The sequence below is a fragment of the Bos mutus genome, chromosome 5 (assembly GCF_027580195.1).
Source record: "Bos mutus isolate GX-2022 chromosome 5, NWIPB_WYAK_1.1, whole genome shotgun sequence".
NCBI classification, from domain to species: Eukaryota; Metazoa; Chordata; class Mammalia; order Artiodactyla; family Bovidae; genus Bos; species Bos mutus.
The window spans coordinates 94972169-94999815 of NC_091621.1; the positions used below are offsets into that span (position 1 = coordinate 94972169).

Below are 27647 nucleotides of genomic sequence, written 5' to 3' on the forward strand. Positions count from 1 at the left end.
GAACATTGGGGTACACGTGTCTCTTTCCCTTCTGGTTTCCTCAGTGTGTATGCCCAGCAGTGGGATTGCTGGATCATAAGGCAGTTCTATTTCCAGTTTTTTAAGGAATCTCCACACTGTTCTCCATAGTGGCTGTATTAGTTTGCATTCCCACCAACAGTGTAAGAGGGTTCCCTTTTCTCCACATCCTCTCCAGCATTTATTGCTTGTAGACTTTTGGATCACAGCCATTCTGACTGGCGTGAAATGGTACCTCATAGTGGTTTTGATTTGCATTTCTCTGATAATGAGTGATGCTGAGCATCTTTTCATGTGTTTGTTAGCCATCTGTATGTCTTCTTTGGAGAAATGTCTATTCAGTTCTTTGGCCCATTTTTTGATTGGGTCATTTATTTTTCTGGAATTGAGCTGTAGGAGTAGCTTGTATATTTTTGAGATTAGTTGTTTGTCAGTTGCTTCATTTGCTATTATTTTCTCCCATTCTGAAGGCTGTCTTTTCACCTTGCTTATAGTTTCCTTTGTAGTGCAGAAGCTTTTAAGTTTAATTAGGTCCCATTTGTTTATTTTTGCTTTTATTTCCAATATTCTGGGAGGTGGGTCATAGAGGATCCTGCTGTGATGTATGTCGGAGAGTGTTTTGCCTATGTTCTCCTCTAGGAATTTTATAGTTTCTGGTCTTACATTTAGATCTTTAATCCATTTTGAGTTTATTTTTGTGTATGATGTCAGAAAGTGGTCTAGTGTCATTCTTTTACAAGTGGTTGACCAGTTTTCCCAGCACCACTTGTTAAAGAGATTGTCTTTAATCCATTGTATATTCTTGCCTCCTTTGTCAAAGATAAGGTGTCTATATGTGCGTGGATTTATCTCTGGGCTTTCTATTTTGTTCCATAGATCTATATTTCTGTCTTTGTGCCAGTACCATACTGTCTTGATGACTGTGGCTTTGTAGTAGAGCCTGAAGTCAGGTAGGTTGATTCTTCCAGTTCCATTCTTCTTTCTCAAGATAGCTTTGGCTATTCAAGGTTTTTTGTATTTCCATACAAATTGTGAAATTATTTGTTCTAGCTCTGTGAAGAATACCATTGGTAGCTTGATAGGGATTGCATTGAATCTATAAATTGCTTTGGGTAGTATACTCATTTTCACTATATTGATTCTTCCAATCCATGAACATGGTATATTTCTCCATCTATTAGTGTCCTCTTTGATTTCTTTCACCAGTGTTTTATAGTTTTTTCTATATATAGGTCTTTAGTTTCTTTAGGTAGATATATTCCTAAGTATTTTATTCTTTCCGTTGCAATGGTGAGTGGAATTGTTTCCTTAATTTCTCTTTCTGTTTTCTCATTATTAGTGTATAGGAATGCAAGGGATTTCTGTGTGTTGATTTTATATCCTGCAACTTTACTATAATCATTGATTAGTTCTAGTAATTTTCTGGTGGAGTCTTTAGGGTTTTCTATGTAGAGGATCATGTCATCTGCAAATAGTGAGAGTTTTACTTCTTCTTTTCCAATTTGGATTCCTTTTATTTCTTTTTCTGCTCTGATTGCTGTGGCCAGAACTTCCAAAACTATGTTGAATAGTAGTGGTGAAAGTGGGCACCCTTGTCTTGTTCCTGACTTTAGAGGAAATACTTTCAATTTTTCACCATTGAGGATAATGTTTGCTGTGGGTTTGTCATATATAACTTTTATTATGTTGAGGTATGTTCCTTCTATTCCTGCTTTCTGGAGAATTTTTATCATAAATGGATGTTGAATTTTGTCAAAGGCTTTCTCTGCATCTATTGAGATAATCATATGGTTTTTATTTTTCAACTTGTTAATGTGGTGTATTACATTGATTGATTTGCGGATATTGAAGAATCCTTGCATCCCTGGGATAAAGCCCACTTGGTCATGGTGTATGATCTTTTTAATGTGTTGTTGGATTCTGATTGCTATAATTTTGTTAAGGATTTTTGCATCTATGTTCATCAGTGATATTGGCCTGTAGTTTTCTTTTTTTGTGGGATCTTTGTCAGGTTTTGGTATTAGGGTAATGGTGGCCTCACAGAATGAGTTTGGAAGTTTACCTTCCTCTGCAATTTTCTGGAAGAGTTTGAGCAGGATAGGTGTTAGCTCTTCTCTAAATTTTTGGTAGAATTCAGCTGTGAAGCCGTCTGAACCTGGGCTTTTGTTTCCTGGAAGAGTTTTGATTACAGTTTCAATTTCCGTGCTTGTGATGGGTCTGTTAAGATTTTCTATTTCTTCCTCGTTCAGTTTTGGAAAGTTGTACTTTTCTAAGAATTTGTCCATTTCTTCCACGTTGTCCATTTTATTGGCGTATAATTGCTAATAGTACTCTCTTATGATCCTTTGTATTTCTGTGTTGTCTGTTGTGATCTCTCCATTTTCATTTCTAATTTTATCGATTTAATTTTTGTCCCTTTGTTTCTTGATGAGTCTGGGTAATGGTTTGTCAATTTTATTTATCCTTTCAAAGAATCAGCTTTTGGCTTTGTTGATTTTTGCTATGGTCTCTTTTGTTTCTTTTGCATTTATTTCTGCCCTAATTTTTAAGATTTCTTTCCTTCTGGGGTTCTTCATTTCTTCCTTTTCCAGTTGCTTTAGGTGTAGAGTTAGGTTATTTATTTGACTTTTTTCTTGTTTCTTGAGGTATGCCTGTATTGCTATGAACTTTCCCCTGAGGACTGCTTTTACAGGGTCCCACAGGTTTTGGGTTGTTGTGTTTTCATTTTCATTCGTTTCTATGCAAATTTTGATTTCTTTTTTTATTTCTTCTGTGGTTTGTTGGTTATTCAGCAGTGTGTTGTTCAGTCTCCATATGTTGGAATTTTTAATATTTTTTCTCCTGTTATTGAGATCTAATCTTACTGCATTGTGGTCAAAAAAGATGATTGGAATGATTTCAATTTTTTTGAATTTACCAAGGCTAGATTTATGACCCAGGATGTGATCTATCCTGGAGAAGGTTCCATGTGCGCTTGAGAAAAAGGTGAAATTCATTGTTTTGGGATGAAATGTCCTATAGATATCAATTAGGTCTAACTGGTCTACTGTATCATTTAAAGTTTGTGTTTCCTTGTTAATTTTCTGTTTAGTTGATCTATCCATAAGTGTGAGTGGGGATTAAAGTCTCCCACTATTATCGTGTTATTGTTAATTTCTCCTTTCATACTTGTTATCATTTTCCTTACATATTGCAGTGTTCCTGTGTTGGGTGCATATATATTTATAATTGTTATATCTTTTTCTTGGACTTATCCTTTGATCATTATGTAGTGACCATCTTTGTCTCTTTTCACAGCCTTTGTTTTAAAGTCTATTTTGTCTGATATGAGTATTGCTACTCCTGCTTTCTTTTGGTCCCTATTTGCATGGAAAATCTTTTTCCAGCCTTTCACTTTCAGTCTGTACGTGTCCCCTGTTTTGAGGTGGGTATCTTGTAGACAACATATGTAGGGGTCTTGTTTTTGTATCCATTCAGTCAGTCTTTGTCTTTTGTTTGGGGCATTCAACCCATTTACATTTAAGGTAATTACTGATAAGTATGATCCTGTTGCCATTTACTTTATTGTTTTGGGTTCGAATTTATACCCCATTTTTGTGTTTCCTGTCTAGAGAATATCCTTTAGTATTTGTTGGAGAGCTGGTTTGGTGGTGCAGAATTCTCTCAGCTTTTGCTTGTCTGAAAAGCTTTTGATTTCTCCTTCATACTTGAATGAGATCCTTGCTGGGGACAATAATCTGGGATGTAGGTTATTTTCTTTCATCATTTTAAGTATGTCTTGCCATTCCCTCCTGGCTTGAAGAGTTTCTATTGAAAGATCAGCTGTTATCCTTATGGGAATTCCCTTGTGTGTTATTTGTTGTTTTTCCCTTGCTGCTTTTAATATTTGTTCTTTGTGTTTGATCCTTGTTAATTTGATTAATATGTGTCTTGGGGTGTTTCACCTTGGGTTTATCCTGTTTGGGACTCTCTGGGTTTCTTGGACTTGAGTGATTATTTCCTTCCCCATTTTAGGGAAGTTTTCAACTATTATCTCCTCAAGTATTTTCTCATGGTCTTTCTTTTTGTCTTCTTCTTTTGGGACCCCTATGATTCGAATGTTGTAGCGTTTAATACTGTCCTGGAGGTCTCTGAGATTGTCCTCATTTCTTTTAATTCGTTTTTCTTTTTTACTCTCAGATTCATTTATTTCTACCATTCTATCTTCTAATTCACTAATCCTATCTTCTGCCTCTGTTATTCTACTATTTGTTGCCTCCAGAGTGTTTTTGATTTCATTTATTGCATTATTCATTATATATTGACTCTTTTTTATTTCTTCTAGGTCCTTGTTAAACCTTTCTTGCATCTTCTCAATCCTTGTCTCCAGGCTATTAATCTGTGATTCCAATTTGATTTCAAGACTTTGGATCAATTTCACTATCATTATTTGGAATTCTTTGTCAGGTAGATTCCCTATCTCTTCCTCTTTTGTTTGGTTTGGTGGGCATTTATCCTGTTCCTTTATCTGCTGGGTATTCCTCTGTCTCTTCATCTTGTTTAAATTGCTGAGTTTGGGGTGTCCTTTCTGTATTCTGGCAGTTTGTGGAGTTCTCTTTATTGTGGCATTTCCTCACTGTGTGTGGGTTTGTACAGGTGGCTTGTCAAGGTTTCCTGGTTAGGGAAGCTTGTGTTGGTGTTCTGGTGGGTGGAGCTGTATTTCTTCTCTCCGGAGTGCAATGAAGTGTCCAGTAATGAGTTATGAGATGTCTATGGTTTTGGGGTGATTTGGGGCAGCCTGTATCTTGATGCTCAGGGTTGTGTTCCTTTGTTGCTGGAGAATTTGCTTGGTATGTCTTGCCCTGGAACTTGTTGGCCCTTGTGTGGTGCTTGGTTTCAGTGTCGGTATGGAGGCGTTTGATGAGCTCCTGTTAATTAATGTTCCTTGGAGTCAGGAGTTCCCTGGAGTCAGGGTTTGGATTTAAGCCTCCTGCTTCCAGTTACTGGTCTTATTTTTACAGTAGTTTCAAAACTTCTCCTTCTATACAGCACCATTGATAAAACATCTACGTTAAAGATGAAAAGTTTCTCTACCGTGAGGGTCACCCAGAGAGGTTCACAGTGTTACATGGAGAAGAGAAGAGGGAGGAGGGAGTTAGGGGTAACCCGAATAAGATGAGGTGGAATCAATAGTGGAGAGAGTGGACTAGCCAATAATCACTTCCTTATGTGCACTCCACAACTTGACTGCTCAGAGATGTTCATGGAGTTATACAGAGTTATAATTGTTATATCTTATCCTCTGTCTCCTGAGGAAGGAGGAAGGAGGAAGGAGACAGAGGTGGCCAGAAGGATAAAAGGGGGGAATGAAAAGGAGGGAGACAGATCCAGCCAGTAATCAGTTCCTTAAGTGTTCTCCACAGTCTGGAACACAGAAATTCACAGAGTTGGGTAGAGTAGAGAGGGGTTAGGGAGGAGACACAGGCGACCTGGTGGAGAAAAAGGAGAGTCCAAAGGGAGACAGAGCAGTTAAGCCAGTAATCTCGTTCCCTAGTGAAAAATGGGTACTGAAGATTGGGTTCTTAAAGGTACAAAATTGGTAACAAATACATAAAAGCAAAAATTAAAAATCTAGAGTTTAGAATTTTAAAAATATGATGTTAAAGAAAAGAAGAAGGAAAAGAAAGAGAGGAAAAAAATAAACAAAAACAAACAATGTCACAAAATTTATAAAGAAAATACAGGTACAAAATTGATATCAAATACCAAAAAGCATAAATTAAAAATCTAGAGTAGAGTTTGGAATTTCAGATATACAATGTTATATAAAAGAAGAAGAGAAAGAAACAGGAAAAAAAAAAAGTCACAGAAATTATTAAAAAAACTATAGGTACAAAATTGATAACAAATACCAAAAAGCTAAAATTAAAAATCTAGAGTAGAGTTTGGAATTTCAAAAATACAATGTTAAAGAAAAGAAAAAAAAAAAAAACAAGATCAAAAAATTATAAAAAATATATATATGAAGTTTGCTGAAAAAAAAATAGGTCTTTTTTTTTTCAAAGTCAAAGTAATAGGTTATAAAAGTGAAAATTAAAGGAATAATAGAGGACTTAAAATTTTTTAAAAATAAAAAAAAAAAGAAAGAAAGAATGATCGTAAAAATAGTAAAAATATATCGAGGACTTTCTCTGATTTTGTTGTGAGTATTGTGGGTTCAGCTCATTTTTGGCTAGTTCCTTGGTCCGACTTTTATTTCTCAAGATCTATAGGCCCCTTCCTATGCAGTCGGTAGTAACCACAGGGTTTTAATCTATTGCCTGTAGCTTCCAAGGCGGTCCCCTCTGTCATAGCTTCTTCTGTTTGCTGGACTCTTCAGTGTCTGGTTTCCGCCCTGACACAAAGGGGACGGTGGAGGACGCTGTTTTTTTTTTTCTTTTCAGGCTCACATGTTCAGTCGCGCTGTGGGGAGGGAGGGAGGGATGCTGCAAACAAGTAACACTGGCGTGCGCTTGCAGTGCCTCAGCCACACTGGGTCTGCCCCCCATTCACGGCGCGTGTAGCCTCCCTGCCCACAGGGCTCAGGCTCTAGGCTGCTCCACTGGGAACCATCCGTGGCCAGCCCTGGGCTGCTTGCACCTCCCAGGTCTAAGCCGCTCAGGTTCAGGCACTCGGGTAGTCCTCAGAGGCGCAGACTTGGTTGGGCCTGCGTTTTGTGCCCTTCCCAGGCCCGAGCAGCTCAGGTGATGAGGTGTTTGGCGAGCGTGATTGCTGCGACTTATCGCCTCCCCGCCGCTCGGTTATCTAGGTGTACAACTGGCACACCTTCTCAGGCGGCTGTTGACCGTCCAGACCCCCAAGAAGTTTTAGTTAGCAAAGAAGCCTGCTTACAGTTTTGTAGATAATGTCTCTCTGGGGCTGCGATTGTCCCCTTCCGGCTCTGGCTGCCTGTCACCAGAGGAGGACGGTCTGTAGCCGGCTATCTCTGTACAGTACTTTGTTCCATGCATGGGCCTTGCGGTGTCTTAGGTTAGGGCTGGCTTTTTGCGTGGTAGATATCCCACAGTCTGGTTTGCAAGCCCAAATTATTTCACTCAGATAGCGCTCGGGGTATTCAGGCCAGATCCTTGCGATGCAGCCCTCCCCGCGCCTCCCTGCCCAGCCCCTGCTTGCTAATGGCGGATGCAGGCGTCTGCGCTGCTTTTCCGCTGGGGGAGTTACCTTAGGGCTCGTAATCTGTGGGTTTTAATTGTTTACTTATTTTTCCTCCCTGTTATGTTGCCCTCTGTGCTTCCAAGGCTCGGCACAGATTCGGCAGTGAGAAGGTTTCCTGGTGTTTGGAAACTTCTCTCTTTTTAAGACTCCCTTCCCGGGATGGAGCTCCATCCCTCCCTCTTTTGTCTCTTTTTTTGTCTTATATATTTTTCCCTACCTCCTTTCGAAGACATGGGTTGCTTTTCTGGGTGCCTGATGTCCTCTGTCGGCATTCAGAAGTGGTTTTGTGGAATTTACTCGGTGTTTAAATGTTCTTTTGATGAATTTGTGGGGGAGAAAGTATTCTCCCTGTCCTACTCCTCCGCCATCTTAGCTCCTCCTTCCTGACATGAGGCTATTAATAATGATCTGAAACACTTTTGCCCTACTCACAAGATCAATGTGTAGAAAGTTCAAAATCTGACTTCAGGAGTTTAATCTACAAAACATTTCTTACTTCAGGGAAGAAGAGTACAGGGCAGTGTCTACAGAAGTAGGACTGCAGCCCACCAGGCTCCTCGCTCTGGAATTCTCCTGGCAAGAATACTGTAGTGGATTACCATTCCCTTCTCCAAGGGATCTTCCTGATTCAGGGATTAAATCCAGGTTTCCTGCACTGTAAGCAGGTTTTTTACCATCTGAGCTACCAGGGAAACCCCAAAGTATTAAAACAACACTTAAAAGGTCAGTAATACATTCCACCAGTAAAGGGCAAAATATTTATATGCCTTTCTAATTCCCCTGAATTTAATGACTTCACAGTTTCACTTTAGTGACAACCTGTTCTCTTTAATAAACTTGTATTTATTTGCAGGCCTCTGTGCAAGCAATACAATAAAGACTTTTAAAACACACTGAACTGAAAAATCTAACCACTGTCTTACCCACAAAGATTGAAAACGAGCCCATTTTAAGTAAAAACACCATGATCATCATCCAGCTAAGTTCCATAAGGGCAGGGCTTTGTTCACTTCACTATCATATATTTTCAGCACCCAAAACAGTGCCTGATCATAGGAGGCATTTGGTAAATACTGACAGAATGAATGATTCATGACAGATGTCACAGAGCAGCAGAATAAAGACAGCTCTTGGGCCAAGAACTCTCTTCGATACCAATCGCAATCACTGTAAAAATGACTACATATAGTTATAGAAACAGATGTGAGTTATGAGAATAAGATTTCAGGTAGAATTCACTGAGTTTTCTAAGGTGAAAAGGAAAGGATATTCATATGTGAATGAACTGTATGTAATGAAGAGGGTGGGAGAAGGAAGATTTACATTTCTCACTTCACATGGAGCAACTGGGCAAAAGATGGAATCAACTGAAATTTCATCTGATTCCAGAGTGTCTACCCTAAGTCCTAGGTTCACTGCACTTGCCACTTGCTACCTATAAGACAATCACTAAGCCATACAGAAAAACAGGCAACTAAGTAAATGACTGACAGCACGATTTTTCCCTGGGCTGGGATGGTCCCCCTGTGTTTGGTAACTTCTGAATACATTTTATCCAATAGTATGTATGTTGGGGAAGCACACTGATTGAAACCGCCCACCCTGGCCAGGCACCATAGTAACTATTTGCATGAGTTGTTTTATGACAGGAAATCCTGACAAGGAATATGGAACTAATAAGCCACCACCAACAGGAAGAGTTCGGGAAAGGTCTAAAGGAGACACCGTGTGTCCTTCCACTTCCCAGAATCCCTCTTGCTAGCATCCATCTTGGCTGAGCAATGCGTGCACCACCAGGAAAGACTCTGAATTAGAATGATTGGCCAAAGACCACGCGGAAACTAATCCCATCACCATAAAACCTGAGACTGCAAGCCACGCAGCAGAGCAGTTCTCCTGGGTTTTCTTACCCTACTGCTCTCCACCCAGGTGCCATTTCCCAATAAAATCTCTTGCTTTGTCAGCACATGTGTCCCTCGGACAATTCATTTCTGAGTGTTAGACAAGAGCCCAGTTTCAGGCCCTGGAAGGTGTCCGCCTTCCTGCAACATGTAGACTAATTTCTGTCAGCCTAATGCCATCCATGCAATGCAAATACATACTAGCAAGAAAAAAAAATCCATAAAAACACATTCCTTGCCTGTATACTGCAGGTTCACCAGTTTCAGTGTTTAGAAAGTCACATTCCAGTGTTTAGAAAGTCATAAAGAATAATAATATTTATAATTCTGAACTACTACTAATGATGCTGCTGGCTGCCAGACCAAATGGCCACTGTGTGCCAGGCACTTATTTACAGACTTATTACCTGCTTATTACTATAGCTCTGAGTCCTGACAAGCAACCTTTGAGTAAAATGTTACAATTAGTTCCCCTTTTGGGGAGATGAGAAAACTGATGTTCTCAGAGATAAAATAACTTATCCAGGACCTACTAAGTGAAGGATTCATGATTTAAACACTATCCACAGAGATCTTCAGAACTAAGATAACATTGCCTCTTTGAGCTTTTATTTTCTTTACCTGATCACCTTCTGAAAAAAGGACAAGCATAGTTTTTAAAACTAATTTTGATATTAATCAAATTTATAGTCAAATACATGATACCTTTCCTTTCCAGAGAAGGAAAATACATGACAAGTTTCCTCTCAAGGAAGGATAATGGTCCTTCTTGCTCACAAACATGTTGACTTAGTAAGATCCTGACCCAGTTCCCATCGTATTGTGTACTGCTCTCCAAGCATCATTCTTTCTAAATAGACTGGGGCTCGGAGTTAGAAAAAAAATTTTTTTTTAAGCATATCACCTAATTCAATGTATAAGCACCAACAGTCTATATTAAAGCCAGTCAGGAGAGGCCTCATTTGTGGACCCACAGATGGCTGCAAGAATCTTCTATCCCTGAGAGCTGAGCAGGGAGGCCAGCTGCACAGAGCATGACATCACTGCCCTGCCTCCTCCCCAAGGCCAAGTTCTCACCTGGGATTCTAGACTTCAGAGCACAGCAAACAGGCAAAGCACGGGATTAGTGGCTGTGCAGTTGTAATTCCAATCCTGACTTTACCACTTACCAACTATGTAAATGTGTTAAATGACCATTTAAGCTAAGATCTTCCATTTCCACCTGATAAGCAAACTATAAGATTTACCCTAAACAAATGTTGTGATGGCTGCATGGAATACCACGTAGGAAGGGCTAGCCCACTTCCTGGTACCTAGTGATAGATAACAGATGTAAAGCTTTCTTCCCCTCCTGAAGGACCTTCTTCACTGGAGTACTGAAGCTCACATTGTTCTATAAGAAATGACTATTAAATTTTCTGGAATTTTGCAAGCCAGTTATTAAATACAGCCATTATTTAAAATTAAATTAAATAACTTATAATAAATTATATGTATATATATTCTATATTTATATCAGTTATAATATTATATATCTTTTATAATAAAATGAATTACATAAGCTTAAATAAATCAAGCTAAAAATGAAGGTAATGAGTACACAAATCATATCATTTCCTAATCAGTTTCCTTCATTTTACTTTTGTCTATGCTCCTGAGATTATTTACATCTACAGTTTATTGGGCAGTAGAAATGCTTCAAGATGGTGGGCTATGGCACACCTCTCCCAACTCCAGTTTCAGCTATGTCATGTTTGTAGCTTCAAATCAGCCAGGGTAGGAGTTACATGGAAATCTGTAAACACAACAAGTGAGGATTTACTTTCTTTGGACAGCCAATGATTAAGCATTACCAGCACACCACTGGTATGCGTACTTCATCTTATTCCTTTTTGCTCCTGCACTTACCTCTATATTCTCTACAAGTTATTTACATACATACACACACACATCCATTAAATTTAAAATAAAATGAAAACAAAAACCTCACATGCCTGCAGTTAACAGGCATGTTAACTGCCTGTTAACATTTCTTTATTGCCAAATTTACTAAAATGTTCTGCTGCTCCTGCTGCTGCTGCTAAGTCACTTCAATCATGTCCGACTCTGTGCGACCTCATAGACAGCAGCCCACCAGGCTCCCCCGTCCCTGGAATTCTCCAGGCAAGAACACTGGAGTGGGTTGCCATTTCCTTCTCCAGTGCATGAAAGTGAAAAGTGAAAGTGAAGCCGCTCAGTCGTGTCTGACCCTCAGTGACCCCATGGACTGCAGCCTACCAGGCTCCTCCGTCCATGGGATTTTCCAGGCAAGAGTACTGGAGTGGGGTGCCATCGCCTTCTCTGACTAAAATGTTCTATTTTTGCTTAATTTCAATACTTTCTTACCATCTACCCATTAATTTATTCATTTCACAAATACTTGCACAACTACGATTAACTAGACACTATAAGAGGATCTGGGGATACAACTGAGAGCAGAAGCCTATACAATCGGATCTGTATGGAACTCAGTCACTGTATGTACACAGTCCGACTGGTGGAAGTCAGTCACACTGCAGCCTGCCTTCTGTCCCTTCATGAGAGTCTCCAATGATCTATTTATTCTTTTTTCTTCTCCTTTGCCTTCCTTAAAATATTTACAATTTCCCCAGATGTTTTGCCCTCTTTTTTTCATACCCGGTACTAAAGAGTCAAGATTAGTTCAAGGTTTTGACAGTTTATCGCTCTTCTTTCTTGCTCAGGAATTTCATGCATTTCTGTGACTTTATCCTTTCCCAAACCAACTTTTCCTCTAGCCTTTCCATCTCAGTAACTGACACTACCATCCACCCAGCAGTTGAAGCTAGAAACCCAAACAGCCTCGATTCTTGCTGTTCCCTCACCCCTTTACCCTAAATCGTCAAGTCCTGTTAGATCTATATTTAAAACGTCTCCAAAAGCCACCTTATGCCTACATCTCAGGCTCCATCACTCTCAGCTAAGACCTCTTTTCTCCCCTCAGTCAGTATGAAAGTCTCCTTGCTTTACTCTTGCCCCTAAATAATGCACTACAAGAAATAAGACTGAACATTTGTAATATAACCACATCTTGCCACATTAAACAAGCAAACAACAACAAAACCCTCCAAAGTCTCCCCATTCCACTCAGAATAAAATCCAAATTCGCTCCCATGGCCAAAACATTCTTCATCATCTAGGCCTGCCCACCCCCTGAACTAGCCCCTTCCCATCCCCACTTGCTAATTATCCCAAGGCCGGACCCCTCTGTGCAGATCTGAGCAGGATGAGCTCCTCCTCTCATCCACAAGGATTCAGAGACCTTCCCTGACCAATCAATGGGAATTCGCCCCAGCCAGGCTCACCCACCACTCTCCACCACACTGTTCACTCCTTGTTGGTTACTTAGTGTCTGTCTTCTTCTACTGGAAGGAAAGCTACATAGAGGCAAGGATCTTGTCCTCCTTAAACCCCAGTACAGCCCTGGTGCCTGCCTGGAACATGCCGGGCACATGGCAGAAATTCAGTAGGTCTTTGCTGATGAATGAATAAGTGGAGTATGATCTAAAAGACAGGTAAAGGCAGGACTAATTGGAAACAAAGACACCCGAAAAGAGGGAGTTGTCTGGGACTGTAGAGAAGAATAAGAATAGCAATCTGCTGCTGCTGCTGCTGCTGCTAAGTAGCTTCAGTTGTGTCCGACTCTGTGCGACCCCATACGCGGCAGCCCACCAGGCTCCCCCATCTCTGGGATTCTCCAGGCAAGAACACTGGAATGGGTTGCCATTTCCTTCTCCAATGCATGAAAGTGAAAAGTGAAAGTGAAGTCGCTCAGTCACATCCGACTCTTAGCGACCCCATGGACTGTAGCCTACCAGGCTCCTCCATCCATGGGATTCTCCAGGCAAGAGTACTGGAGTGGGTCACCAGTGCCTTCTCCAGCAATCTGCTACTTAAGTGCTAATAGTATGAGTCAAATTTCCATCTTTATTAAATTCTTACTTGACCATGGCTTGAGTTATTTTCAAAGGGAAGTTGCTCAGTCGTGTCCGACTCTTTGCAACACCATGGACTGTAGCCTACCAGGCTCCTCCGTTCATGGAATTCTCCAGGCAAGAGTACTGGAGTGGGTTGCCATTTCCTTCTTTCAGTGACAAGCTAATTTAGCCAAGTACCTGTTCTGATGAATCTATGATAATTTTCATGGCTAGGTCAAAAGATTTTTTAAAGGGAAAGAAAATTTTGTACTTTAAAGAAGATCTTCCTGAACCCTCAGAAACATGCCTGAGAGGCAGCATCCCCTGGGCTACCTCATATACCTACGTTGTAATAAATTCCTATTGAGAGGGTAACAGGCAGGAAGGCTAGGGGCCCCCAAATGGAGGAAATAGGCTGGAAATATCAGACATTTTTTAATCTCTCTTAAGTGGCAGGAGGAAACAAACTACAAGTGTCAGATTTTTTTTCCCTTCTCTATACAGAATTAAAAGAAGGTTTCTTTCAAAATTCTGTGTTGTCATGACAACACCTCCTTCCATCTGAACTTAACTTTTCTCAAACTTTGAGCTAACTAATGCAGGTTTTTTTTTTTTATGGAAATATTTTTCTTAAGCCATGTTAATGAACAATGCATTTACCTTAAACTCTGTCTTTCCTCAAGTTGGTTCCACCTAAGACTCAGATAATGGCCCAAAAAAGCAGTATGTTTTACTCATACAATTGTTCACCTCATCTATGTTAATGAGATTATGTATTTGCTTGGAAACCTGCCTTTCTTCAAGATTCATGTCAATCATTTTATGGCCCAGATGACTCACCTTGTGCCAATGCAATCTCAAAATGCATGTTGTGGGTGAGGGGCCTGGTGCCATTCTCTGAGTTATGAGACATTTCTTTTCTCTAATTAGCAGCCTGCGAGTAGGTATATAACTTCCTGTTAAAGACTAGCAGGGGGACACTCTTTCTGCCCCCTTCTGATGTCTATGTCAGAAGCTGTCTCTTTTATACTTTAATAAAACTCTAATACACAAAAGCTCTGAGTGATCAAGCCTTGTCACTGGCCCTGGATTGAATTCCTCTCCTCCAGAGGCCATTTTTGAATCCAAGGCCAAAAATGAATCCTGGCATTTTTCACGGCTCACCAACAACCTTTCATTATCACACACCAAAAGCAGGAAGTCAGGGCAGGGGAAGGCAGAGCTCTCCTCCCAAAGAAAACTGAGGGGCCTGTGCCCTGATGTGCAGGGCTCTTCCCCCAGGGAAGCAGCAGAATGCTTGTACTGCTTAACTGAGGCTTCACAGCCTCATCTCTTCTTCCAAATAACAGCAGCCAGCAGGGCTTCTACTTCTTCCAGCTACTCCTTTCTTATCTGATATGACACAGGGAAGGCCAGGGATAGGGAAAAGAAGGAAGGAAGAAGGAGGAAGGGAAATGGGGAAGGGAAAAGAAAGGAGGGTAACAGGAGTGGGGGTGTCCCAAAGAAATGACTCGGTGCTTCACTTCTCCAGTGATCCCCCTGCAACAGGTGATGCTGGATGGTGAAAACACACAAGGTCAAGGAGCCCAGTCCAGTACCTCATCAAGGACCACACAGCTCCAGGAGACACAGGGAATCCACTGCTCTTGGGTTCAGATGGCATGGCATGGCAGCCACCCCAGGCTCCTTTGTGAGGGAACCGCTGCTGCTTCCCATTCTCCCGGAGAGGGTGTGCTGTCGGGGAGCTTCCAGGCTGCTGTGGGCTGCGCTGATGGATGACCCCGTTGCTCCTAATTGTGAGGAAGAAACAACGTCAAAAGGAGCAACAAGACCTGCAACAAGGAACAGCATCCCCTATCCCCTCCCCAAGCCCTGTTCCTTGGAAGCAAATATTCATCAGTCTTTTAGCTCTTTTGTTTCTGGTATTTATCACAATATTTTAAAAATAACATTAAATAATAATGTTATTTCCAATTTTAGAACTTGTCATATTGGCTCATTACAAGAGAAGATGTATATTCAATCCTCTTATGTGGTCACCAATACACATACAGACACTCTTCACTTCTTATCTTCCTCATACATTTCTCTCATAATAAATATAAGTTGAATTCTCATAACTTAGCTGAAGGGATATTTGGGATTTACATTATTATGATCTTGTAAAATTGTGTTCACAGATGATCCATGCAACATATTCTCATATGTTCTTCCATGAATCCTCTGAGATATATTCCATAACATTAGCTGGGCAAAAATTTTAAAGTCTGACACTACTCAGGGATGGGGAGAATGTGGAACAAGAGGATTCTCATCCACTGCTGCAGTTATTTCAAGAGAATGGCTCCACATCAATACACTGAATGTGTATCTATCTGTGGGCCCACAACCTCACTTCTGTGGTTATGCCCTGGAGAAACCTGCAGGTATGTGCACACAACATTTGTTTGCAGCATGGTATACAATAACCGAAAAAGGGGAAACAACCTAAATTCAGAATCCAAAAGGATGGATGCGTGCATGCTAAGTCACTTCAGTCCTGTCCGACTCTTTGTGACCCTAAGGATTGTAGCCCGCAAGGCTCCTCTGTCCATGGGATTCTCCAGGCAAGAATACCAGAGTGGGTTGCTGTGCCCGCCTCCAGGGGATCTTTCCGACCCAGGTATTGAACCCACATCTTTTATGTCTCCTGCATTGGCAGATGGGTTCTCTACCACTGCACCACCTGGGAAGCCCTTATTCTAAATTAGCAGATAAGAATTTCTGGGAAAAGGAGACACAATTTTGTGAGATTCTCAACGAGTTAAGACTCTCCAATACAGGCAGATCCTCTGAGCTCGTATCCTGCTACTAATGTGAGCCCAGGCTCTGGGCTGCAGATGCCCTGGGAGGTTACTGGCCCCAGTCACATGTGCCCCATGGAGGCAAGTGCTCAGGGGTAACCCTGTGAGTCTGGAGTTACACAGACAGAGTCTAAATCGGGGATGGGTGACCCTGGAGAGGTTACTTTCTATGCCTGTACTTTCTGCTCTGTGAAACAAGGGTAACAGTTGTTAGTAGTAAGTGACTTCATATCTGTAAATGGCATGGTCCCATTCCTGGAACATAGCCTTCACTCAAGAGATACTGTTAGTGACCAGGTATTGCCAAGAGAAGACTCTACACATGGACATCACCAGATGGCCAACACTGAAATCAGACTGATTATATTCTTAGCAGCCAAAGAAGAAGAAGCTCAATACAGTCAGCAAAACCCAAGACCGGGAGCTGACTGTGGCTCAGATCATGAGCTCCTTGTTGCCAAAATCAGACTTAAATTGAAGAAAGTGCAGAAAACCACTAGACCATTCAGGTATGACTTAAATCAAATCCCTTATGATTATACAGTGGAAGTGAGAAATAGATTTAAGGGACTAGATCTGAGGGACAGAGTGCCTGATGAACTATGGACGGAGGTTCGTGACATTGTATAGGAGACAGGGATCAAGACCATCTCCATGGAAAAGAAATGCAAAAAGGCAAAATGGCTGTCTAAGGAGGCCTTATAAATAGCTGTGAAAAGAAGAGAAGCAAAAAGCAAAGACGAAAAGAAAAAATATAAGCATCTGAGTGCAGAGTTCCAAAGAATAACAAGAGAGCTAAGAAAGCCTAACTCAGCGATCAATGCAAAGAAATAGAGGAAAACAATAGAATGGGAAAGACTAGAGATCTGTTCAAGAAAATTAGAGATACCAAGGGAACATTTCATGCAAAGATGGGCTTGATAAAGGACAGAAATGGTATGGACCTAACAGAAGCAGAAGATATTAAGAAGAGGTGGCAAGAATGCACAGAACAACTATACAAAAAAGATCTTCACGACTCAGATAATCACGATGGTGTGATCAGTCACCTAGAGCCAGATATCCTGGAATGTGAAGTCAAGTGGGCCTTAGGGAGAATCACTACAAACAAAGCTATTGGAAGTGATGGCATTCCAGTTGAGCTATTTCAAATCCTAATAGATGATGTTGTGAAAGTGCTGAACTCAATATGTTACAAATTTGGAAAACTCAGCAGTGGCCCCAGGACAGGAAAAGGTCAGTTTTCATTCCAACCCAAAGAAAGGCAATGCCAAAGAATGCTCAAACTACTGCACAATTGCACTCATCTCACGCGCTAGTAAAGTAATGCTCAAAATTCTCCAAGCCAGGCTTCAGCAATACATGAACCGTGGACTTCCAGATGTTCAAGCTGGTTTTAGAAAAGGCAGAGGAACCAGAGATCAAATTGCCAACATCCGCTGGATCATGGAAAAAGTAAGAGAGTTCCAGAAAAATATCTATTTCTGCTTTATTGACTATGCCAAAGCCTTTGACTGCGTGGATCACAAGAAACTGTGGAAAATTCTGAAAGAGATGGGCATACCAGACCACCTGACCTGCCTCCTGAGAAATCTGTATGCAGGTCAGGAAGCAACAGTTAGAACTGGACATGGAACAATGAACTGGTTCCAAATAGGAAAAGCAGTACGTCAAGGCTGTATATTGTCACCCTGCTTGTTTAACTTATATGCAGAGTACATCATGAGAAATGCTGGGCTGGATAAAGCACAAGCTGGAATCAAGATTGCTGGGAGAAATATCAATAACCTCAGATATGCAGATGACACCACCCTTATGACAGAAAGTGAAGAAGAACTAAATAGCCTCTTGATGAAAGTGAAAGAGGAGAGTGAAAAAGTTACCTTAAAGTTTAACATTCAGAAAATGAAGATCATGGCATCTGGTCCCATCACTTCATGGCAAATAGATCAGAAACAGTGGAAACAGTGGATGACTTTATTTTGGGGGGCTACAAAATCACTTCAGATGGTGATTGCAGCCATTAAATTAGAAGATGCTTACTCCTTGGAAGGAAAGTTATGACCAACCTAGATAGCATATTCAAAAGCAGAGACATTACTTTGCCAACAAAGGTCCATCTAGTCAAGGCTATGGTTTTTCCAGTGGTCATGTATGGATGTGAGAGTTGGACCATAAAGAAAGCTGAGTACTAAAGAATTAATGTTTTTGAACTGTGGTGTTGGAGTAGACTCTTGAGAGTCCCTTGGGCTGCAAGGAGATCCCACCAGTCCATCCTAAAGGAGATCAGTCCTGGGTATTCATTGGAAGGACTGATGTTGAAGCTGAAACTCCAATACTTTGGCCACCTGATGCGAGGAGCTGACTCATCGGAAAAGACCCTGATGCTGGGAAAGATTGAGGGCAGGAGGAGAAGGGGACAACAGAGGATGAGATGGTTGGATGGCATCACCGACTCTAATGGACACAAATTTGAGTAAACTCCAGGAGTTGGTGATGGACACGGAGGCCTGGCATGCTGCGGTTCATGGGGTCGCAAAGAGTCGGACACAACTGAGCGATTGAACTGAACTGAATCCTTGTTACCTGTTCTCAGTTCTTTTCTACCAAGTTCATGACTGTACTCAGGTCCTCATGTAATTACTTACGTAATGTTTGTCTTCCCCCAGCACTGCCCTTTGTGGGAAGGAATCTTATCTGTCTTATTTGTGGCCAGGCACAAAATGGGAATGCATTAAACAGGTGGATAAAATGATGCAGGAAAGAAAGAACGCCTCCACCTACGCATAGATGCTGGTGGTTGTGAGAGCTAAAAGTTACTAAAACCAAAAAACCCCATAAACTATGAAGTATGCAACTTCCAAGCTACATATCAGCAGTTATTATTTTTTCATAGAACTTTCAGCAGTTTGGTATGGTGAAGGTCAAGAAAATTACTAAAGCACTAAAAGAGATAATTATCCTCTTTGAAAAAAGCCTAGCTCAATAGTGACCAGATGAAGAAGAAAGGACTATAAGGAACCATGTGTTGCGGAGTCCTAAGACCAAAGGAGCTAAGACTTCGAGTATAAGTATACACAAAAGAATGCTGCCTGCCATCAAATTATCAGCCACTGAAGCTGGCCCCATGTGTACCCTAAGGGAATTCAGAATGGAGAAAAACAGGATACTGACCCTAGACAGCTGACATGCATATCAAAGGAAAAATTTAATGAGCCCAGACTCTTGCATCTTTCAATATACTGCAAAGCACTAAATCATTAACTTGAGATGTCTGATTTTTTGTGATTAGCACTCTTTTGAGTTTCAACTATAGGCTTTTTTCCCCCCAGCAGCACAAACTCATATATCGTAGTTCCTCCCTCACCTCTATGGAACAGTTCCCTTACAGCTATCTGAGGACTTTCTCAGGTTATAAGTCCTTAGTAATGGTCCCAAATAAAACGCAATTCTCAACTTTCAAGTTGTGTGGGTGTATTTTTCAGTCGATATGAGGTGAAAATATCTCTGGACAGGACCAGAGGGGAAGATCTCCCGTCACTTGTCACAGCAGCAAAGGTGGTACACACAAAGAGGAGGCAGAAGCAAGTGGAGAGCCAGAGGAGCGGATAGGAAGGCCAGCAATGCAATTACTGCGGTGGGTCAAGAGGACTCTTATGAGCCAAGCGGAGGTCCTCTGGCTTTCCCGGTTTAAGCTTGGGTCAAAATGATAACTAGGCTCCTTCCTTTTACACGCCTCTGAGATTCGGAGAGACCTAACAGAGTACTAAAATCTATTTAAATTATCTCCAAGTACGCCCAGGCAGGAAAGTGATCAGAATTTAATGACTCATCTCAGCTTGTTGACATGCAATAGCACTGCTCTTATCTTTGTGTCAACAAGTATAAAGAGGTAGCGAATGGGATAAAAAGGCAGGATTTTTTTTTTAAAGATAAAATTCTTCCAGACAAGGCCGGAGAATAAATCAGCTGCATTTATTAAAAGTTCAAATGTAAGGACCTTATAATTACTGAAAAATGGGGTTTGCATGTCAAATTGTTAGTAAATCCTGAGGAAGAAAATTACAGTATGTACTTGAACTTTAAAACGCCTTAGTCATTCTTATCATCTATAACCCACAGGACAATATGAAAGTGCCTAAGTTTTTTAAATGAAAACAGGCTACTAAATAAACTTACTCTTTAACTTGAATATGATATGCAATTAATTATTCCTGTATGGTTTAGACTGGTCTGTTGTAGAATTCCAAAAACACACCCTCCTGCCCCCCACCGCCCCATTCAAAATTTAGGTAAATACACCACCCCTCAAGCTAGTAAACAGACTCCGATTTAGCAGTGTTCTTTGAAGGATAGCACTTAGGTGAATGCAGAGATTCCAGGCAAGCTGTTAACAAACTGTTACCATTTGTAACTACTCTCCTGTGTGAATCAAGATTTCTCAGTGTTATACAAGCAAAACAATCTAGTGATATAAACTTGCAATTAGCATAGGTACTTTTCAATTCCAAATTTGGTGCTCACAAAAACTTTATAATCCTCATTGACACAAGTGTGAAGAGTCTGAATACATACAATGCAACTATCTTAAGGAAATAAGCCTTACTATATTATGGTTGGAGAAGGCGATGGCACCCCACTCCAGTACTCTTGCCTGGAAAATCCCATGGATGGAGGAGCCTGGAAGGCTGCAGTCCATGGGGTCGCTGAGGGTCGGACACGACTGAGCGACTTCACTTTCACTTTTCACTTTTATGTATTGGAGAAGGAAATGGCAACCCACTCCAGTGTTCTTGCCTGGAGAATCCCAGGGACCGGGAGCCTGGTGGGCTGCCGCCTATGGGGTTGCACGGAGTCGGACACGACTGAAGCGACTTAGCAGCATATTATGGTCTAAGGTGAGGTTTGTTTTTATTTAGTCGCTCTGTCCTGTCTGCCTCTTTTGTGACCCCACAGACTGCAACCCACCAGGCTCCTCTGTCCTTGAGATCTCCCAGGCAAGAATACTAGAGTGTGTTGCCATTTCCTTCTCCAGGGGATCTTCCCAACCCAGGGATTGAACCTGCATCTCTTGTGTCTCCAGTGTTGGCAGATGGAGTCTTTACAACTGAGCCACCATGAAAACCCCCAAGATTAGGTTACATTTAACAGAATGTTGTATCTCTATTTTTTTAAAGAAAATTTGAAAACTATTGATTTAAGTAATTTTCCTTTGCATATCACGCACTGCTTGACAGCAAAACTTTGACATGACTTACGATTTATCATGATTGTGGGATAAAGAAAAGAGATCATAAACCAAGCACACGCCGAACACTGTGATGCCCGTCTCTTTCACCAGCATTGCACAGGTCCCCAGAAACAGACTGAGCAGCAGGAAGAAGGGAGAAGCTGTGGGAGGGAAACTTTCCCCAACACAACACTGGTCCACACTCCTGAAAAATAAAGTTGACATAGTTTTACTCCAAGAAGAAATATGGGTTGCTAAGAAATGCCACCTTTTAAAGGTAAGATCCAACACAGATTTCATTTTATTCTAAGTAGATGAGCAAAGATATCTTTAAGAATATAATTTGCAAAGGTGGGAAAAAGTAAATGACTGACAATGCTGAATTTGGTACTTAGATAAAAGCATATAAGTTATGGTAAAATATGGTATATAACAGAGGAACACTAAAAAGCAACTTAAAATGCTAGTATACAGAGATATACTTAGTGACATGTAAAGATGTTTAGGTGAATATATATTAAGTGAATAATATAAGCCACATGCGGAGAAGGCAATGGCACCCCACTCCAGTACTCTTGCCTGGAAAATCCCATGGACGGAGGAGCCTGGTAAGCTGCAGTCCATGGGGTCGCTAAGAGTCGTACATGGCTGCGTGTCTTCACTTTCACTTTTCACTTTCATGCATTGGAGAAGGAAATGGCAACCCACTCCAGTGTTCTTGCCTGGAGAATCCCAGGGACAGAGGAGCCTAGTGGGCTGCCGTCTATGGGGTCGCACAGCATCGGACACTACTGAAGCAACTTAGCAGCAGCAGCGGCATAAGCCACATGCATGAACCCTGGAGCCAGGTTTCCTGGGTTCAGATCACAGCTCTGTTGTTAACTAACAAGGTAACAAGGGGCAGGTCAATGCCTTCCTGTGCCTCATCCTGTGTTTATCATCGTTATTATTATTGTTTTTGTGAAGGTGTTTTATATGTTTCTGTACAAAGAAAACACTGGATAGATACCAAAACACAATCATCATTAATATGATGAAAATACAGATGTTTTAGTCTTTTTCTTTTCTTGTGGCTGATCTGTTTTTTTTTTTTTTAATTGAATAATAGCTGATTTACAATGTTGTATTAGTTTCTAATCTGTAGTTTTAAGTATATTTTCCATGAGAATATTTAGGGAAAACTTTTTTTTTTTCTCAGCATAATTTCCAGCAGGGATTTTCTAAAACCCTCCAATTGCTGTAAAGTCTTTTTTAACCTTACAAAACAGAATCGGCTCCCCAGCAAGAAACCTCACAGCTCCTTCTGCAGGTGACACACCAATTTGTTCCCTCTCCTTGGTAGGACAATACATCTGCAGTTGTGACGTCTCACCGTTATTGTTATGTCTTGGAACAACTGCCTAAATTATATTCCAAATTTGTAGGAGACAAGCTTTTTCTCCGAAGCTTGTTGACACCTCAAATTACTCAGAGTGCGAATGACCTGCACAACAGAAAGCTGTAGCAATGTGGCTTCTTACCACACAGGTATGGATAGGCTGCAGACCCACTCACATTCCCAAGTTTATTAACACACAGAAAAGGCCTGAGAGATCAAGTTCACACTCAAGAGTGATTGTTAATCTTATTCTAACACCAGAGCAAACAGGAAACAATTGTTGAATTTGGGTTTACATTTTTAATATTTTCACAACACTCATATATAACTAGCAATGCCATGAGGATTTCCCAGGTGGCACAGTGGTAAAGAATCCTCCTGCCAGTGCTGGAGACCCAAGAGACACGGGTTCAATCCTTGGATCAGGAAGATGCCCTGGAGAAAGAAATGGCAACCCGCTCCAGTATTCTTGCCTGGAGAATCCCATGGACAGAGGAGCCTGGTAGGCTACAGTCCATGAGGTCACAAAGAATAGGACACGACTGAGCGACTAAGCAAACACTCATGCAATGCAGTGGGAGGCTACAAAGCCAGGGTAGAAGCTTGGTCCTATATTAAGAAAAGGTTTTGCTCTTAAACCAAAACTTAATAAGGTTTAATTAAGTTCATTCTTGACCCAAGGTCTAAGCTAGTTTACAACAAGGATTCTCAGCACAGCTCAGGGAAGATGATTCTTTGTTACAAGGGCAACCTTCAGAATCCTTGGCCTCCACTCACATGCCAGGTGAGCAAAAATATCTCCAGACATTGCAAATGTCCCTGGGGACAACATGGACAAATTTCTCCCATATGGAGAACCACTGGTTTAGAACAGTGTTCCTTGCAGTCACTGTGTTTTCTAAGATTATAGGCCAATGAACTGACCCAAAGATCAAAGTTTATAAATCCTTAACTAGGCATCACTCCATGAAGCAGGGCAATGGTTCACTGTCCCCGCTTTATCTGGGCCAGCCACTGAGTCACTGCCCCCATTACATTCTTTTCTTTTTTTTTAGATTTTTTAAAACTTTGTTTATTTTTAATTTAAGGATAATTGCTTTACAGAATGTTGCTGTTTCCTGTCAAACCTCAACATGAATCAGCCATGCTGCTGCTGCTGCTAAGTCACTTTAGTCATGTCTGGCTCTGTGTGACCCCAAGGACGGCAGCCCACCAGGCTCCTCTGTCCCTGGGATTCTCCAGGCAAGAACACTGGAATAGGTTGCCAGTTCCTTCTCCAATGCATGAAAGTGAAAAGTGAAAGTGAAGTCATTCAGTCATGTCCGACTCCCAGTGACCCCATGGACTGCAGCCTACCAGGCTCCTCCCTCCATGGGATTTTCCAGGCAAGAGTACTGGAGTGGGGTGCCCCTCCCTTTTGAACCTCCCTCCCATCCCCACCCCTATAGGTTGATACAGAGGCCCTGTTTGAGTTTCCTGAGCCATACAGCAAATTCCCATTAGCTATCTATTTTACATATGGTAATGTAAGTTTCCATGTTACTCTTTCTATTCAACTCACCCTTTCCTCCCCTCTTCCCATGTCCATAAGTCTGTTCTCTATGTCTGTTTCTCCACTGTTGCCCTGTATATAAATTCTTCAGTACCATTTTTCCAGATTCTGTCTATATGTGTTAGAATACGATATTTATCTCTTTCTGACTCACTTCACTGTGTATAATAGGTTCTAGGTTCATCCACCTCATCAGAACTGACTCAAATGCATTCCTTTTTATGGCTGAGTAATATTCCATTGTGTATTACATCCTATTTTTAGCCCACCCCTTTGCCTATGTGGCTATGTCACAACTCAGGTGAGAATCTGATCATCTTGCGGGGAAAGAGGCAATATAATGGGAGATTGTTTTATTGCTTTTCAGTCTCACAAAGCAAGAAGCTTCTGTATTTTGATGAAAGGATGTACAAATTAGAAAATCACAGTTGAGAAATAGTGCTTTCAATTCAGCCTTGTCATTTTAAGCTTTAAGCTCCTTTAATGAGTATAATAAAGAGGCGGGGGGGAACTAAGACCAAAATGAAAAGGACAAATTAAACAAATCATAGTTAAATAGAAGACAGGACTATACCCAGTATAATTTGGCTCAGAGCTGATTTCAAATTCCATTCTCAGTAAGAGAAATCAAGAAGCTAGAGCTTATCTTCCCAGCACTGGGATAGCAGTCCTTTTAAGAGGCTATGACATAGTTCAGAATATGGCTGGAAAACAGAACAGCCTAGTCTTTGGTTAAGAGACAGTTTCCTATGCCAAGTCTCCAGGAAGCTCATGGTTATCTCACAGCCAAGAAGCTTCCCTCCTCTCTCAGGAAGGAGCTCAGAAGCTCACACAAACACACACAGCAGAAACTCCCAGGGAAGAGCATGATTGTAAACACAGACAAGGGCATTCTTAGCCATACATACCTATTATAGGAGAGAAAGGCCAAAAGAAACAGCAGGCATGCCAACACATCAGCTCTGCCAACAATTCCAGCCACCTACAAATTTTGAAAAAACAAAAACCTTAGAAAACTACTTTCTCAGAGACCCATAACAGAAATGTATTTGTTTTTAGAGGAATAAAAGAAACAGTACACTAGAAAACACATTATTCTTCAATTTCTGATATATGACTTCTGGTTATCTTAAACATTTAACAATAATTTTAAAGAAGGAGATAGGAAGAAAGGGGCAAGATTTTCATGCTTAACTTTATTTTTAACATTTCTTGACTATAATACAACTCATAATCTATCATAATATAGTATTACATATAACATATTTTCAATATCATACATATATTATACTTACAAATATACTATATACATTATAAATTCCTATTTTATATTCAGATGTTCTTACATTATTGTACTTACATATATTTCATTATTTTATTTATATTATAAATTTTAATATAATATGCTATATATGTAAATCATGTTATAAATTATATAATATAAAGTTGTTTGTATATTTATATTATAATTTATATGTATATATTATAATTTATATATACTATAATTATGCAACATAGTATACATTATTATAACAAATATCACATTAATAACATATAATAACATTATATACATCATAATATATCATTTTAATTACATCTAAAGATATAAATAATATAACAGAAAGACAATGAAGACTTGTAACTGTTACAAACCTAAGATTGATGTATACCTGTATGGATTCATTTTGATATTTGGCAAAACTAATACAATTATATAAAGTTTAAAAATAAAATAAAATTAGAAAAATAAAGAAAAAAAAAAAAAGAAAGAAGCTAAAAAGAAACAGTGACTAATGACCATGGTTTTAGAAAATACACATCACAACTGAATTATTAAGGTATAAAGTAGCATGAATTACACAACCTACTATCAAATGTTTCAGAAAATAAAAAATACTTCTATATATTGAAGGAGAAAGAAAGCAAGGATGATAAAGCAAATGCTGCAAAAGGTTAAAAACTGGTGACTCTGGACAAAGAGTAAGATGGTCTTTACACTTCTTAAGTTTGAAATTTTGTTTTCAATGTGTTACTTCAGAAAGGGACTGAAATGAAAGACAGGTGGGGGATAGATGCCTATTTATAAATATTTGTATTATTTCACTATTTAAAACATGTGTACATTTCTCTTAACTATTTTAAATCCAAGAAATAAAATTATGAAGGAAAAACTAGGGTATGGTTGAAAGAAAGTTTCAAAGAAAAGCTCACATGGGGAGGAAGAGTTTGCAAGAGAAATAAACAGATTTGACATTCAGGCACAGAAAACAGCTTCACCCAAAATCACAGAGGACCTGAAGCCCATGATGTGTTGAAGAATCAATCAACAGTTAATAGTAGAAAATAGATTTCTGGGAAATATACCTATAAATATCCTCAAATAATGAGCAAACTTTGCAGTCATAAAGGAGAGGTGATGACACACGCATGGAGCTAGACCACCCAAGGCTTCAATATAGACTCCTCTTGCCATCTGAGTGAGACTCAACTTTGTCATCTTTAAGTTCTGAGATTTGGTTTTGTTATTTTTAAAATGACTATTACACCCCCTACCTCATGTTACTGCTGTAATAAGTAAAATGATATATTGGGTTGGCCAAAAAGTTCTTTGGGTTTTTAAATGAACTTTTTGGCCAACCCAATATATAAAGTGCCCACTCGGTGTTGATGCCCTTCTGTCTTCCTTTTCTCTGCAGAGCAAGGAAAGGAGACTCTTATCACTGAGGTTTTCCTGTGTGACGTATAGAAATCATCTTTTTACACTGAAGTTTACATGTGTGATATTTTATGTTAACTTTACTAGATAATCTAATATATCTATTAGTTAAAATCTAAATAAAAAAATAATTCAATTAAATACCTGCATCAGGATGGATAGTGAGTCACATAATTGAGAAAAATTCTAGTCAAATCCACATCAAGAGAAACCTGGACACGGCCAAAGAATTTCACTGGCAGTAAAGAACTGAAAGCTCTTACCTAAAGTGGCTGTTCAGCCACATGCTGTTCATTGATCCCTTAATCTATAAGGAACTTGCATGCCACATCAGGAAGAATGCATGAGGGAAGTAGGCAGTGACAGTGTGGTTTCACTCAGTGTCAAGGCCCGGCTCAGACTCGCAGTCTGTAAAGCTACAACTGCACTCGATTCACTTCTGAAGTCTAGTTCTGCTCATTCTATACCACTGCCTCCTAGAGCACTGAGCTCAGCATCGCCTGCAAGACTTCTGGAAGGTTAAACAGAGAGCCCAGCTGCCCAGCAACAAAGTCCTGGGATGAGGCCAGGCATCTGGGCCCAGAGGGACAGCTGCCACAGCACACCTGATGGTGGCCAACTCAGACATAGCAAGATTCACAAGTCAGTAGTGGGGGTACCAAGCTGGAGCAAGGCAATCACAAGCTAGGTGAGTGAAACCAACGCTGTGAAGGCGTCTGGAGCCCTGCTTCTCGAACTGTAGTCAGTTAGCTCTGCTGGGAAACAGCGGCAACAGCAGCATGTGCCAGCTGGATGTGCCCAGATATAAAGAATGTAGTGTCCCTTGGAGCAGAAGCTCAGA

The 27647-nt window shown here is 40.4% G+C and overlaps 1 protein-coding gene across 3 annotated transcripts in view; it reads right to left on the reverse strand.

The window, feature by feature from the left end:
* The window catches only part of TMTC1 (transmembrane O-mannosyltransferase targeting cadherins 1), a 315120-nt gene that overhangs the window by 258498 nt on the left and 28975 nt on the right, over window positions 1–27647 (reverse strand). For all 3 annotated transcript variants that reach the window (XM_005894561.2, XM_070371267.1, XM_070371266.1), the window contains exons 3-5: window positions 24999–25072; window positions 21189–21365; window positions 14686–14877 (exon numbers count right to left, since the gene is read on the reverse strand). In XM_005894561.2, coding sequence (XP_005894623.2) covers window positions 14686–14877; window positions 21189–21365; window positions 24999–25072 — 443 coding nt within the window. The remainder of the gene's footprint in view (window positions 1–14685; window positions 14878–21188; window positions 21366–24998; window positions 25073–27647) is intronic.